Source organism: Bufo gargarizans, chromosome 10 (assembly GCF_014858855.1).
Source record: "Bufo gargarizans isolate SCDJY-AF-19 chromosome 10, ASM1485885v1, whole genome shotgun sequence".
NCBI classification, from domain to species: domain Eukaryota; kingdom Metazoa; phylum Chordata; class Amphibia; order Anura; family Bufonidae; genus Bufo; species Bufo gargarizans.
The window spans coordinates 48,889,972-48,906,526 of record NC_058089.1 but is presented as its reverse complement, the minus strand read 5'-3'; the positions used below and the strand labels follow the sequence as shown (position 1 = coordinate 48,906,526).

The window sequence follows — 16,555 nt, the reverse complement described above, 5'->3', positions numbered from 1 at the left end:
GAATAAGAAAAATGAAGGGACGGAAACTAATTATGCTTGTGTGGCTGCAAAAAGGTGAATCCGGGACAAGAGCGCGAGGACGTAATTAGGATGCAACACTGAGTGGATGTAGACCCTCGTCACCAGCAAGAAGATAGCACATCGCAAAAAGCTACCAAGTGTGGATAACTAATGCATATAAAATGACAGTATCGCAGCTTCGGAAAAAAAAAAAAGTAGCAGCAGTGATCCACACCTAACAAATGGAAGAGACTTTCAGCCATAATATATTTACAGGATCACAAAGGTAAAGGAGTTCTCAGCTAAATAAATCGCTTTAGATGTGACCCCCAAAACATAGAAATGACTGAAACATAACAAAAGCGTTCAAAAAGATTGCACAAAATGCAGCATTTACTGCTAACTTTAATATCGTAATGCAGAGAACTGTGACAGGCTTGATGGCAACAGAAATACGGACAGTAAAATTGGCCGGTTAGGTAGGGAACGTTCATGTACTGCACCCCCGAATTGTTCAAATGGGAAAAAAGGGGGGGGAAAAACCCCCAAAAAACAAAAAAATAACAAAAACAAACAAGGACTGCAAGCAATAAAAATGAAGAAGGAACGTTAAAGAAAAAGAAAACTTGGTCTGGCTCTATAACTCACAATAGTGGGGTTTCCAATACAGTGGAAACGCAAGAGCCACATGTGGTTGACTTGTACGAGGGGTGGCTTGTCCTAAGAAACATCTGCCAGCACAATGAAGGCTCTCTTCTGGTTGAAGAGGTGAGGAGACACTGCAGCAAGTGACTTTTCTTAGACAGTCCCTTCTCCAGCTGTTCTTCCAAGAACAGTCAGTAAATGTACCAAGTGTGTGTACCAGGAGAGGAAGCAGAGGGGGTTTGGTGCCCTGCAATGCAGGCCTACGACACATACGCTTGGTGCTTGGCTGTAGCCTGTACCATATGAAAGATATCCTTCATTTGCCATATCCTTAACACATTGCAGATACTTTTGCTCCAAACCACGAGTTCAACGAGTTAAAAGGAAGTTAAAAAGATAGTTGGGGTCCGGGGACTTGTGACATGGCCGAGGAAAGGGTGAAGGAAAAGGCAAAAGAAAGGGGTGAACCAAAGTGCAAGAAAGAAGGCAAGAAAAGACCAGAGGCAGTCAGGGGAAAAAAAAAAAAAAAAAAAAAAAAAAAAGAAGACTACAGATGCATTTGGAGCCTTTTTTTTTTGCATTTTGGACTGCAGGGAAACCACATTCTTGGTAATAGGTTTTATTATAAATTTTGCAGCATTCGCAGTACACTGGTAAATCCATCAGACTGGCCTTTGGATGGCTCATTTTCCAGCACCTCCTCTCCATCTTCAGGACAGGAGGTGCCAAGAAGATCCAAACGGATTCATATATCAGAATCAACTGTGACCTTTTTGTGGTCAAAACACACTGTTGGGCCTCATGCACACAACTGTACGTATTTTGGTTCTGCATTTTGCAGTGAAGTATTTGACATGATCTATCTTTTTGCGGAACGGACATAGGGATGCGGAAAGCATACGCATGATCCGTATGTCCGTTGTGCAAAAAGATAGTATATGTACGCAAAATGCGGACCAAGGACCCAATGAAGAAAATCCACAAAAAAAGGACTGCACATGGACCGCAACCATATAGTCATGTGTGCCCTAGGCCTCATGCACATGACCGTAGTTCTGGTCTGCATCAGAGCTGCAGTTTACAGACCGCAAAAAAAAAAACGGAACGGTCTTGTGCATGAGGCCTTAGGAGGAGAGGACTTAAAAAGGTGAGAGGGGAGGTGGAAAGTGAGCAGTCTAGTGGATTTAGGCTACTTTCACACGACTGTATGCCCTCCGATATATACGGTCCGTTAGCGGGCCATATGTCCCGGAGCGGCATTGATCGTGCGCACGGGAGCACGCAGCATTATAGATTACAATGATGTTCTGCACATCGGCCCGCCCGGGGTGCTTTTGTCCTGCACTCATATGATTTTATGAATGCAGGACAATAGCACGGCGGGCAGCCCGACGTGCAGAGCACCGTTGTAATCTATGATGCTGCGCGCTTCCATGCGCACGATCAATGCCGCTCCAGGACATATGGCCCGCTAACGGACCGTATATCTCGGAGGGCATATGGTCTAAAACTCTAAAATGATCTGGCAGGCTGTTCCTTTTCCAGCAGGGGCCCATCGACTATAATCGGACCCAGCAGGAATCTGGTCTGTTTCCGGCATTCGACCAGACAAAAACCTCTGCTTGCAGTGGTAATTATCTGGCCGACCTCGGCACTGAGGCCTCATTGACACTTCCAGGTTGGTATGAGATCCTTGAATTATAACGTCATTATATAATCCGTGAAGTATCCGCTGTTGGTCCACCTGTCAGCTTTTACTCTCAGTCATCCGTAATCTGTAAATTTTCTATCTAGCTTACATGAAAAACGGACGCACCACGGATGTCCATCCGTGTTGTCTCCGCCATTTTCACAGACCCATAGACTTCAATGGACGTGTGCAGTCTGGGGCACGGTTGAAAGTAGTGCATGCATCCGTGGATTTTTTACGGACCGCAGAAAATCACAGACCAAAAAGGGGACAGCACGTGTCCATGAAAAACAGAAGTGTGGACGAGGCCTAATGCTGGAAACAGGCCGGATCCCCGCCGTGTCCCATTATAGTCAATGCGCTTCAATGGAGAAAGGTAACAATGCTGGATATGATCAACTCCTGCATACTGTTCCTGCCAGATCAAAAAGGTGCACGATTTTTAATAAAATCTCATAGCAAAAAAAAAAATATATATAAAAATGGCTCCAAAAGCATCCATAGCCTTTAAACCAGGGGTGGGCAATGAAACTGGCCTTAAGCTGACAAGACAACAAAAAAAAAAAAAAAAAAAATCATAAAAGTAATTTTAAGAAAAAATAAAATAAAAAACCTTCGAGGCCAGCATTATTGGCTTGATAAAAAAAACAAAAAAAAAAACATTCTTGCCATTAAGCCTGCATCTTCTCAGCATGCCTTCACCAGGTTAATAGCACCTGCTATTTCTTTTGTAATGCAACCTCCTTACCAGGGTTTCTGACCTGTCAACCTGAGAATAGCATCATACAACACTGCAGGTACTATATGACTGACAGCCGTCCAGTAATGATGCAAAAGGGGGTTGTTTCGAAGGTTAACATTGGGGCGCCTGAGGGCCTGTTCTAAAGGATTCATCTTGAAGGAAACATTTACATAATATTCTGTAGGAGAAATAAGGATCAGATGCAGTGAGAACACAGACAGTCTGGGACTAAACACAGCAGTCAAACATTGCAAGGATACCTTCATGAGGGGGAACGAGCGGCCTGAAAATGAAAGTCTCCTTCAATTCCAATGCACTTACTTTCGCCGTCACATGGGAAAATTTCAATTTCGAGCAATAGAATTGCAGATTCGAATTTCTATCACGGTGCTGCAAATATAGGTCACCACTACATGGGTCAAAAGCAGAGCAGAAAACCAGGGGGCATCTAAGCATCATCCGGCCTGGCTCCAAGCTGTCAGCTAGATTATGTACCGCGCATAGCAAGGGGCGACAACCTATGCTAAACTACTCGTAAGGTCAATGGATCATAAAGGGGTGGTCTCATCTGAAACCCTGGTGGCATATCCTAGCAATACGCCAATGTCTCAGATAACACAACCCCTTTAAGAGCTAGCAAATCCGCCAAACTCAGGTCCATAACTATTGGGACACAGACACAATTCTAACATTTTGGCTCTATACACCACCACAATGGATTTGAAATGAAACTAACAGGATGTGCTTTAACTGCAGACTTTTAGCTTTAATTTAAAGGGTATTTACATCCAAAGCAGGTGAACGGTGTAGGAATTACAACAGCTTGCATATGTGCCTCTCATACAGAACACAGGCACTGACTTCAATGGGTCTGTGATCTGCAAGATGCAGCCAAAGATAGGACATGTCCCATCTTTTGTGACACGGAAGCACTGACCTGGAAGCACACTGAAGGGAGTCCGTGTGTTTCCAGGTCCATGCTTCCGTGTCGTGAAAGGTAGTACATGTTCCATCTTCGGCTGCATTTTGCAGATTAATTGAAAGTCAAAGGGTCCGCACCACAATGTGGGGCGCATGCGGTCGATGACTGTCTTTTGCGGATCCATGGTTTGCAGTCCGCAAAGCAGGTATGGCAGTCACACGCCTCATGATACTATACCGCTTCTGTCCTCATGGTGATTATCCTTACCAAGCAACGGACATGCACCCGAGTACCTCCTCTCAAGGACCCTCCCTAGAAAATAAAGTCAACTGGCACATTTCTGCTCTGCTTTTATACTCATGAATCAGGCGGCTCAGGATGAGTGTTGCTATAGCCCACCCTAATAGAAGAATGCAGGGGGAACAAGAGAATTTAACCAGCAAGACATTTTTTGACAATGGTCAATAACCACCTCAGATTATGCAATGTACAGGGCCTCCTGGACCGCTGGGATATAAGGGATTTCTATAAATCCCAGTAATTTTGGACTGGGCACTGCTGCCCACCTGAGAAACGAGGAGCTCTAACAAGAGGTTGGCATAAAAGCAAAATGAAGAAGAATCAAATCAGACTTTCATTCTGAGGCTTGCACGTGCATTCCCATTTAAAGTCCAGGCTGCTTACAGGCGGAAGACCATTTAGTGGATCAACATGAGAAAGAACTGGATGTGAATTTGTAGCGAGCCGCCAGACATTTGCTCCCAAAATCCTGATCAAGACACCAACACACAACAGATTTGATTACGAGAGAAAAAAAAAGTTCTTAAATTTGGGCATCAAATTGGAGTCGTATGGCACGACGAGTTATGTTGATCCAGAAAAAGGGTCGTTCAGCCCGTAAGGCACCCCGGTGTAGGTCAACCATCCAAGTGGTTAGTACTGGGTTAGGCGGACGCATGCTTCGGGTACAGAAGACGGCCCAATGGCTGAGTGCTCAATTCATGGTTGGTTGCTGGCGCTTGACATGTAAGAGGAACAGAAAAATTGACAGAGCTATCCACCATTACCTTGGGCTTCTTCCTGTAATCCTGAGGTAGATATCATACAGGAGTGCTGGGGCCTTATGGCTTACAGCAATCCAATAGTGATATAATAGGTGATTGGAGGTTAGATTTACATTGGGCCGTCTGAAGGCCTGTTCGAGAGGATTCCTCTTGAAAGTGGAAATTACATGGTATTCTAAGAAAGAGAAGTTGTTCAATAGCTTAACCATGTAATGAATGGCAAAAAAAGTAAAAATAAAAATAAAAAACATTAAAAAAAAACATCACAAGGGCAGGGGGGGGGCGGGGAGCATGCCAAGTCTGCTGGCTACGAGGACACAAGCGGCTACACTGGCCAACATTTCCTGCCGTGACTGTGCCTACTTGGCCCCACCAGATCAGCTTGGCCCTCTCTCCATCGGGGATTCGTCTTTACGCCTAACTTTTTTTTTCTGTTCCTCTTAAAACCTTTTTCCCGCTATTTTCTTGTAACCGGTACATTTTCCACTAAAAAAAAAAAATTATTCTTCACAGCCGAATTAGTAGTCACTGAGCTTTCCTAAAAGGATAACTAATTGACTAGGAAACAACGCAGTTGAACAGCTTGACTGAAGAGGATCGCACAAAAGGTTTTCATACAGTAGAGATTTTTTTTATTTTATTTTTTATTTTAGGGGAAAATGTATTGTTAAAAAAAAAAATATATATATATATATATATATATATATATATATATATATATATATATATATATATATATATATATATATATATATATATATATATATATATATATATAAATAAAAAAAAAAAAAAAAAAAAAATGTATAACCTTAGTGAGCGATTTGTATTGTTAACAGATTTAGCCAATTGAAAATTCCACCTTTTGAGAAAATTAGTTTGGATTTCCAAATTTTCTAAAATTATAATTTATAAATGTAATTTATTTTTTAACAAAACTGCGCTCCAAGGAAGAGAAAAAAAAAAAAAGAAAAAAAAAAAGTCAAAACGATTCCCATTTATGGTAAATAGTTAAAAATACATGTTTCTGGGCACAACTGGTGAGGCATCCAACATCCAAAAAACTTAGGACACCACATGGATGTCATCTGTGTGCCGGCCACTTCGCATATTATAGAACATGTCCTATTCTTGTGCTTTTTCAGACAAAAATAGGCGTTTCTATTTGGAAAATGTGGTTTGCGGACCGCAAATTACATATGGTCGTATGCACCAACCCTTACAAAGATTTTTATTTTTTATTTCTACTTAGGGGTACATCATATTTGAAAGTACATGGGCTAAACATACATTAAAAAGGAGTGTCTTAAGTTTTAAAACCAGGGATATGTATGTTTAAAGGGCATCTGTCAGCAGTTTTGTCCCTATGACACTGGCTGACCCGTTACATGTGCACTTGGCAGCTGAAGGCATCTGTGTTGGTCCCATGTTCATATGTGACCGCATTGCTGAGAAACATGATGTTTTATTATATGCAAATGAGCCTCTAGGAGCAACGGGGGCGTTACCATTACACCTAGCGGCTCTGCTCTCTCTGCAACTGCCGCTCCCTCTGCACTTTGACAGGACCAGGCAGTATAAACATCACGCCTGGTCTTGTCAGTAGAGAAGGTGCTGCAGTTGCAGGGACAGCAGAGCCTCTAGGTGTAATGGTAACGCCCCTGTTGCTCCTAGAGGCTCATTTGCATATATTAAAATACAATTTTTCTCAGCAATGCGAGCACATATGAACATGGGACCAACACAGATGCCTTCAGCTGCCAAGTGCATATGTAACAGGTCAGCCAGTGTGATAGGTACAAATCTGCTGACAGATGCCCTTTAAAGTTAGCCCTGGTCCATTAGATGAGGGATAAGAGTCTGACTGGAAAGGGAAGGGGTTGGTCTGCTAGCCTAGACCCCATCAGATTCGATGAACAGGCCTTTCTGTCCCCAGATATGGTGCAGGCCGGTCTAAAGTGCATTCATCTCTATGAGACTGCTTGAGACAGCCAAGTACAGCACTTGACCATCTCCAGCAGTCCTAAAGGGAATGAACGTAGCCGCAGCGTGCAGGCTTGACCATCACTCCATTCATATGAGAGGGTGGCAGACAGGATCCCCTCTTTCGTGATCAGCCAAAGTGATATACCTCTGTGAGGGGTGTCCATCTTTTTGTACTTTTTTGTCACTAGCAGCTATTTGTACCCACTTCCTGCAGCTCTCTTGTGCTCTTTTATTTCTCGGCCAATAAACTTCCGGAAGAACAGGGTCACATGCACCTCTGCACCATGCTGTCATATACATGTCAAGTGGCATGTGAGCCAAAATAGAGAGGTGGGGAGCAGGCAAGTATGATTTTTATATATATATATATATATTTTTTTTTTTAAACAGGTACAAAAAGAATGCTAGGGGAACATGGACAAAAAAAACTGGACGAGCTCTTTGAAGGAGCTGCTTTTTTTTTTTCCTTTTAAAGAAAGACTTCCCAGCAATGAGCAGGTGGCCACCCATCCACCTTCTAAAAGCTCCAGCAATCACTTGTGGTCAGGAAGGCAGCAGCTGGCTACACAGTCAACCTGAAGAAAAAGCTATAGGGAATATGGTGTACAACTTGGTAACCATTCAGGACATTTAAAGGTGCACATACAATAGTAAGCCAACCCGATCCCATATGGACATTTAAAATAATTAGGTCCTGCTAACTTTCATCTGGAGGGTAAGGACTCCTTTAATCTCATACCCCCGACCTATAATGGTCAATTATAATTACGGCACTTTTTTCTCACATGCGTGCCTTCATTTAGGGTACAAAGGTTGGGTTTTTACACAGAATCTGTGACTGAATAGGATAGCTCTATACAATGCACAGCCCTTTACAAAAAAATGCAGACTATTTTTCCTCTCATCATGGACAACCCCTTTAAATCCACCAGCATTTACAGCGCATTATTAGCCCATGTACCATCAAAAACAGAGGCCCTTTTTTTAAGGGGATTTTCCAAGTTTATAAAATTGATGTCCAATCATTAGTCTAGGTCAGTGATGGTTAACCTCCGGCGCTCCAGCTGTGGTGAAACCACGACTCCCAGCATGCTTAATTTCTATGGAGTTCTGAGAACAGCCAAGCAAGGGTACATCTTGGGAGTCGTAGTTTTACCACGGCTGGAGTGCCGGAGGTTAGCCATCACAGGTCTAGACCTTCAATATTAGGTCAGTGGGCGACCCAACTACCTGAACCCCTGTGATGAGTTGTTTGAAGGGGTTGTGGCTCTCTAACAACCCACTACTTAACGGCGGCTGGTGCACGATATTGCAGCTGTCAAATTCACACGAGTGCTAGCAATATACTGCAAATACCCTGCACAGCTGGACTAAGTAGACAGCACGTTAAAAGTGAAAAACCCAAAAAAACTGTTCTTCCGTGTGCTGCGGGACCTTCACACAGCTAATCAGGGTGGGTACCGAGTCAGACAATCAATATTGCAAACCCAGAAAACCCCCTTAAGTTTAGATGACACCAATCAAATCAACAATTGCCATTGATAAAGTTGCCAGATTGGAGACTCACTGTGCACAAAAGACATCTATTTTTTATATATATAACACTTCATTCCTGCAGATAGCTAAAGTCAAATGATGCAACCCCTACAAAAACCATGCCGAGCTAAAATAAGCTTAAAAAGAAACGAAAAAAATAAATAAAGTAAAACATTTCGGCACATTAAGCAGTGCATTCCTTGACTAACCGGCTGCCCTGCAAAAATAATATATGAACCAGCTGCTCTATACGTCTAGCCTGTCAGCAATGTGCCATATAAAGCAGGGAGAGAAAATACAGAGGTCTCATACCAACTTCACCCCAGTGGAATGGATTGGTTCCTCCTGTCGTACAATTGTACACAATGATATTTTTTGGCCTGAAATGAAGAAACGGAGACGTTATGACACCGGTTTCGTGAGGGGCTGTAAGCGACTATTGACAGTGAAGCAGTGTCACCTGCTGTACCTATTCACTCCGGAGTACCAGGCAGCTGCCACCGTGGTATTCACCACTACATCCACTGGAATAAGGTCGGCCACGGCACTGTTGGAAGCCCTCATTGTGCGGAGGATTCCCTTTCCTGCCTGTGAAACATGGAAACGAGAGGACGACAATGTGAGACACGGTTTCTGCTTGAACTGCTAATCCGTATAAAAGGTTTAGAAGATAGGAAATGGAAATCATTACAGCCAGAGCCTTCCCTTGGGAAGAAAGTCGAAATTAAAAGAATTCTCCTGGATTTCGTTACAGATTGCCTATCCTCAGAATAAGTCATCACCATCAGATTGCCAGGGGTCCAACTGCTGGCCCCCCTTCCGATCAGCAGTATAAAGAGGCTTCGGAGCTCCAGGGAACACTGCGGAATCTTTCTAGGCCACGTGACATCTAGTTCATTGGTCACATTCAAATGAATGTAGCTGAGCAGCCATACCAAGAACCACCACTACACAATGTACGGAGACGTGAGGAAGTCGCGGGGCTTAACGAAGCTCCAGTGAGCACCGCAGCTTCCTCAAACAGCTGACCGGCAGGGATGCTGGCAGTCGGACCCCCGCCAATCTCATATTGATGACCTATTATGAGGGTAAGCCATCAATAGGAAAATCCTGGAGAACCCCTTTAAAGACTAAGGAGTTGTGCAACATTTTAAAATGTTCCCCTATCCACAGAATAGAAGGCAAGAGTCTGATTAGTGGGGGTCTAACCGCTGGTACCCCCACGATCACAGGAGCAGGGGTTCTGAGTCTGCCTATATGAAAGGCGTGATAGTGGAGCATGCGCACTACTAGTCCTTTCACCACTATGGGACTGCTGAGCGCTGCCCTCGGCTTCACGTCGGCAGTCCTACAGAGACTAATGAAGCAGCAGCACACGCAGGCTCAACTAACACCGGGGGAAACAGGCCTCGTGTTCTTATGATCGTCCCAATGGTCAGAGCCCCACCGTTTAGACACTTATCCTCCAGTGCAGAGATCAGCAACCTCTGGCACTCCAGCTGTTCTGACACTACAACTCCCAGAAGGCTCCATTCACTTAACAGCAAAGCAAGTGTGCATGCTGGGCGTTGTAGTTGCTCAGAGCTGGAGTGCCAAAGGTCGCTGACCCCTGCGTTAGTGGGATAACTAAGATTTTGAACAAACTCTTTAATCCTTCCAGTGCCTCCGGTAAGGGAAGGATAATCTTGTAGTTGTGGCTCCATCTACATCGGTAACCAACAACAACTGACCATTTTTCACCCCTGAAAGCAAACAGTTCAGGCAGATTTAACAGGTGAGTAATGGTTAGATTTTTATTTATTTATTTTTATACCCTTTGTTGCTATAAACTTTAAAAGGTTAAGTCCCTAAAGGAGTTCGCCGGGCATTATAAGAAATACAAGCATTCCTCAGAACTGTTGAGGGCTGTTGAGACATTTTTGTTTCGTTATTGTTAACGCTTACCTTTCCGCCATGTCGCCGCCACTGTTGCACTCACACAGGCTGCAAGCGCTTATGCTCAGGCTCCAACCGGAGGAGCGCACTTCTTTTCCTGTTCAGCTGCAGCCTAGGTGAGTGCAGCGGGGATGACAGCATGGTGGACGGGTAAGGGTTAAAAAAAATAAAAAATTAATTTCTTCAAACAGGTCAGAGGAATGCTTGTATTTTCCATAATGCCCGGAGAACCCCCTTTAGGTCTTAAAAGGGGTTGTCTGGGATTTTAATCCGCAAGATTATGGACTGCACGAACCACTTACAGCAATGAAGAGACCACTGGGACCATTGAAGTTATCGATCCAGCCCTGGTGAGAAGTAGAAAGAAGTAGTAAGAGTTGCATTTTTGCCTGGTAACAGCCTAGAAGCTCATTTATATCTACACAGTGCAAGTATCTCCTGCGCAGCCGTATACAGAAGCTATTCAGTCAAACGAGCCCTGGGGGCTGAACAAGTTAATTGGGTCACCATGAAAATGCAATGTAAGCTACAGGCAGCGTGTTATAGGGCAGATTATATATAGTTTTAAGGGAAAAGATTCAGCAAAACTTGTATTTCATTCATTTACATTCCTGCTCATTTTGGGCATTGAGGTCCAGGAGGCGGAGCCATCAGTGATTGACAGCCTCCCCTATATGACTGTATACACAGAGAACTGTCAATCACTGATAGCTCCGCCTCCTGGAATTTAATGCCCAGAATGAGCAGGAATGTAAATGAATGAAATACAAGTTTTGCTGAATCTTTTCCCTTAAAACTATATATAATCTGCCCTATAACACGCTGCCTGTAGCTTACATTGCATTTTCATGGTGACCCAATTAACTTGGGAGATCCCCCCCCCCCCCCCCCCCTAATTTGTATAGAAATTGCATTAAAACACCCCATTCCACCGCAAACGCAATACATCTGAATGAGCTTTACGGTACTTTCCCACTTGCGTTAAAGTTTTCCAGCATTGAGTTCCGTCCTAGGGGCTCAATACCGAAAAGGAACTGATCAGTTTTATCCTCGGCCAAAAATACTGAACACTTGCCGGATCCGCAGACTTTTGAAAATGCAAAAAAATAAAAATTAATACCGGATCCGTTTTTCCAGATGACACCGGAGAGACTGATCTGGTACTGCAATGCATTTGTCAGACGGATCCGGTATTTCAATGCATTTGTCAGACTGATCCGCATCCTGATCCGTCTGACAAATGCCATCAGTTTGTGTCCGGATTGCCAAATCCGGCAGGCAGTTCCGGCAACGGAACTGCCTGCCGGAATCCTCTGCCGCAAGTGTGAAAGTAGCCTTACAAGTACAAAAGAAAATCCTGAAAGCAGCAGCAGACCCCTAGCTGCAAGGCAGACACTACCCATACAGCTCGTGCTTCACAGGTAACCCGCTCGCTCACAGGAATGTCACTTTATTATCGCTCATTAAAAGCTCCACAAATGTTTTCTGACCTTTGAGGAAAAAAAATGTGCCGGAGAGATTAGAAAAGTAAAGACGTTACGCTCAAGGTCAAGTCAAGTTACTTCAGAAGAAGACGTGAAGTCAATGATTCACAAGTAACGACTCTGGCACCTTACTGGGCGAGGGGTTAATGCCAGGATCGGATCACTTACAGGGAACGGTTCTTTCCAACTGGCTCCGACGATAGAAGGTCTGACGATGGCGATGTTCAGTTTACTTCCTTCTTGCTGGACTATATATTCCGCCAGGGCTTTTGTGTAGGTGTAAGTGTTCGGCCGGTCCCCTATCAGTTTTGGGGTGATGTCGTTCACCAGGCTGTCCTCCATCCATCTGTAAATTAACACAGACAGACATTCTCCAGATCAGGAATTTGGGGTTGGACATATCTCAGAATCTAGGAGCCTATGTGTTAACCAGCCAATAGTAAAATCATTTGTCCACTCTTGTCACCTGTTCCTCAAACATCTTCAGAATCTGCACTTCTATCCAACAGCCACTCCAATGCCTCCACCCTGTGCCAATCACAGCCCTGGTTACCCATACAGCGCAGACGGATAAACCTCACCCACAAAGTTGCCCATGGTGCTGCACCACCCCACATCTCCAGCCCTCATCCCCATCTGCCACTCTAGGTGTGCCCTCTATTCTTCCAATCATCTAGACCAGCGATGCCAAACCTGCGGCGCTCCAGCTGTTGCAAAACTACAACTCCCAGCATGCCTGGACATTCTACCGCTATTAGGGCATGCTGGGAGTTGTAGATTTGCAACAGCTGGAGGGCTGCAGGTTTAGCATCCCTGATCTAGACTAACCTCCTCCACAACCCAAACCTCCCATTCCTGTCTCCACAGCATCTAGAGGGGTAGGCCCATCTGGGACATGGATGACACATTGCAAGGATATGCCACCAACATCAGATAGGTGCAGGTCCGACTAGTCTTCAGAACCAACTTCTGAAGAGATGGCGTGTTCTCCATTCATGGCTATGAGAGAGTTCCAGAAACAATTGCACTCTGCTATTTTCTAAATTCCCATAGCAGTGAATACCAAGCGCGGCCACCTCACCATTCACAGATATGGGAATGCCGGAATAAGCAGAGTTCAGAGCTCCCATAGCAGTAAATGGAGGATGGCCGCTCATGCGCAGCTGCTCAGTGTTCACTTTGGGGATCCCGTTCTGGAGATGGCAGAAGGTTGCAGACTTAAGATCCACATCCATGACATTGATGGCATTCCCTAGCAATATGCCATCAGTGTCCCACATAGGAGTACCCCTTTAAGCATGCCCGAAAAAAGTTTTTGTTGAGCTTAAAACTGAAGAACTCCTGCCCCGAACTGGGCTTCGAAATTCAACTTGCCCAATTATTCAACGTCAGTAAGGAGGAAAGTCGAGAGGCCCATCATACACATTAGTCGTGCCAAATTTGGCGCGTTCGGTCAAAGAACCTCATGAGTATGGGGGAGACTTGGGTCTTCTCCGTTTACCCCCTTCTATATTATTCCTCAGAACCCTTCAACTGTTACCCCCCCACCAGCACCCATGCACTGCAGATACCAGCCTCTACCTTTTTGGTCGCCACCATTTCCTCAAAGAACAGCCTCTAGTTTGTTAACTCTAATGTCTGTACTTGCCCCTCTGACTTTAAATCTTGGCAGGATTTTTGGGCCTCATATAAATGAAAATGATTAGGACGCGCCCAGTGTTTGCCCGTGCACGCAGTTACCTCCAAATGAACTTGATTCTCTATAAAAACATAAAATCTGGATTTGGTCTCCTTGAGGAACTGGATGGATCCAGAGGAGAGAAGATTTAACTAATTATAACTAGAGAACTCTGCAAAACCCACGGCCAATATTTCTAGGATAATCAGATTGTAAAAAACTAACAGACGGTCAAAGTGTGAAGAAGCGGCCCTTTTAATAGACTGTATGTGTATGTCTATAACAGGGAAGGAAGTCAGTAAGTCAAATTACCGCTCTTAGATCTCTCTAAACAAGCACCGTGGGGCCTAACACACCCAAAGAAATTAAAGGCCACACTAACAAATGTCATATTTGCCTTCCAAATGCAGAAAAGGTTAGCGAAGGGCTGGGCAGAAAACGAAAGCCATGGTGCTCAGAGCAAAAAAAATGCTGAATTACAAGTTCCCATACCTGTAGAACTTGCTGCAACCAACGACAATTTAGGATAAAAGGACAGGGACGTCTTACTGAACGGTTGCATTGTTTAAAGGACACCCACATTTTTATGCACACCCCTACCCGCAAGACATGGAAAGTTTCCCATTTGGGAGCCCATTCTATTCAAAATACTTGCTCTGGACAACCCAGTACCCATCAATATTGGAGAAAAGACCCATCACTGATCACAGGACTGTCCATGAGCTAGGAAAGATTAAAAGGTGTATTCCGATTAGAGAAAGTTATCCCCTACCCGCAGGATAAGGGATAACTATTAGATCGGTGGAGGACCTACCACTGGATCACCACCGATCACCAGAACGGTGCCCTGTACCCTGTGGAGCCCATATGAAATGGATGGTTAGCTGGTCGGAAATTCATGTCAAAGCTCTATTCATTTATATGGGCGCGCCGGAGATCGGCAAATACAGCACTCAGCTATTTCCAGAACTCCTAAAGAGATAGCTGGAGCAGCAGAGTGTATTTCTGTCCATTTTCTAGGGGGCTTCACAGAGTACAGGGTCTGTTCTCATGATCATGGGGTCCCAGTGGTAGGACCCCAACCAATATAGCTATATCCCCTGTGGATAAGAGATAACCTTCTCTAACTGGAAAATCCCTTTAATAAGGAGCATTGGTGCTCCGAAAAGGCAACTTACCGGGGGTCCCAGTGATTGGACCCACTGTGGATCAGTTTTGAGAGCATTTTTAAAACAAAGAATGGGACAGAAAGGATAAAAACAGAATATATATGGGCCCCCTCCCAGCGCAGCTCCCAGCCTGACCTCCCATTCACCTCTATGGGGCCAGGGTTGCGTGAAAAACCCAGAATATAGAATGTGCTGCGTTTTTCACGCAACGCAGAACTGATGTGTGTGTGGGGGGAGCACTCATGTACACAGACACTTTGAAATGAATGGGTCAGGATTCAGTGCTGGTGCCATGCGTTCACACTCATGTGAAAGGGGCATTACAGATCTGAAATGTATTGGATAACACTAACAGCATTATGCCAGTGTCATCTAATACATTCCAGAACTGTAAGGGTTACATAGCATCATAAATCAATATAATGCTATGTGACCCCGGCAGTGCTGGGAGGTCAGGCGGGGAGCTGCGCAGCGGCATCTGCAAGGGGTCTTAAAGGGGTATTCCAGGAGTTGAAAGATATGGCCGCTTTCTTTCAAAAAACAGCGCTACACCGATCCTCGAGTTGCATTTGGTACTGCAGCATAACCGCCTTCGCTTCAATGGAGATAAGCTGCCATACCACATACAACCCGTGGACAGGTATAGCGTTGCTATTGGAAGATAACCCCTTTAAGCTGCCAATACACATCAGAAGTATGTCGACCGAACCCAGGGATTTCCACAGGATCAGCCGACCATCTGCAGCAGCATCCCAATCCTTTTGTTCACAGGGAGATAAGCTGCTGCCAGAGCTTTCTCCCCTCTCCCATTGACGACACATGCATGCATGTGTGCAGAGGAAAACGAGAGATCGCTGTGGGTCAAACAAGGTCATTATTTAAATCGAGGGTCCAACTTCCAGGACCCCTTCTGACCAGGAGAGAGCTCTGCAGAAGATTCAGTGCGTACGGACAAGCCGACGTTCCTGACAAGAACGGCCCGTGGCACTACAGTCTGGTGGGCACTGATAATCTATCCTAAAGTTGGGCCTTAAAATTTTTATCCTCAAAGGATTAAAAATAAATGCAAATCCTGATTTCAGATGCACATCCTAAAACCATTCAGAATAGACAGCATGGCTGGTGGTATGTAAACTCCTGCACCATTCGCTCTGCCCAGTTTCAGAAACGTATTTATATACTTGCCTACAGCTCGGCAGTGTGAACGGAGCAGTAATTATAGAAGGTCTGGCCCTGCCGCTAGCCCATCAGCAGTCTCTGTATTAATTCCCTTTGGCACTTAGAAAAGGAGCCAAGAAATTCACAGCATGCAATTACCTTGAAAAGTCACCTTTTGTTCTAAGGCAGAGGTGGTCATAAAAAGCCACCCATGACATTGACAAGAGATCAGGGGGCACATTTTTCCAGCTAGCCTGGCAAAGGTTTCTGTAAATCTCACAGCACTGAAACAGACATGAGCACAGGGCGGACAAGGTACGACACAGACGCTCCTAAATGAGAGAGAGAGAACTTACTCTAAAGACTCAATGAGCTTCTTCGGATCCACAGGAGGAGGATATACAACTTCTTCAATATGCTTCCTGTTGCAGTTGGCATAGGCAGTTGATACATGTATGAAAACTTCTAGTTTCTTCATCTTCTGGGCTAGAGTTACCAACTGATGTGTCGCAATAACATTTAATTGCATGGCATCACTGAAAAATA

General features: G+C 44.6%; 1 protein-coding gene across 4 annotated transcripts in view; it reads right to left on the bottom strand.

Moving 5' to 3' along the window:
• Window positions 1–16,555, bottom strand: part of LOC122920335 (fatty acyl-CoA reductase 1) — a 68,184-nt gene that overhangs the window by 11,459 nt on the left and 40,170 nt on the right. The window contains exons 4-9 of one of the 4 annotated variants that reach the window (XM_044269763.1): window positions 16,366–16,545; window positions 12,173–12,350; window positions 10,823–10,867; window positions 9,046–9,173; window positions 8,898–8,965; window positions 5,067–5,238 (exon numbers count right to left, since the gene is read on the bottom strand). In XM_044269763.1, coding sequence (XP_044125698.1) covers window positions 5,067–5,238; window positions 8,898–8,965; window positions 9,046–9,173; window positions 10,823–10,867; window positions 12,173–12,350; window positions 16,366–16,545 — 771 coding nt within the window. Of the gene's footprint in view, window positions 1–3,083; window positions 3,256–5,066; window positions 5,239–8,897; window positions 8,966–9,045; window positions 9,174–10,822; window positions 10,868–12,172; window positions 12,351–16,365; window positions 16,546–16,555 lie in introns of all 4 variants that reach the window. The other 3 variants (XM_044269764.1, XM_044269765.1, XM_044269766.1) reach the window with 3 other exon arrangements.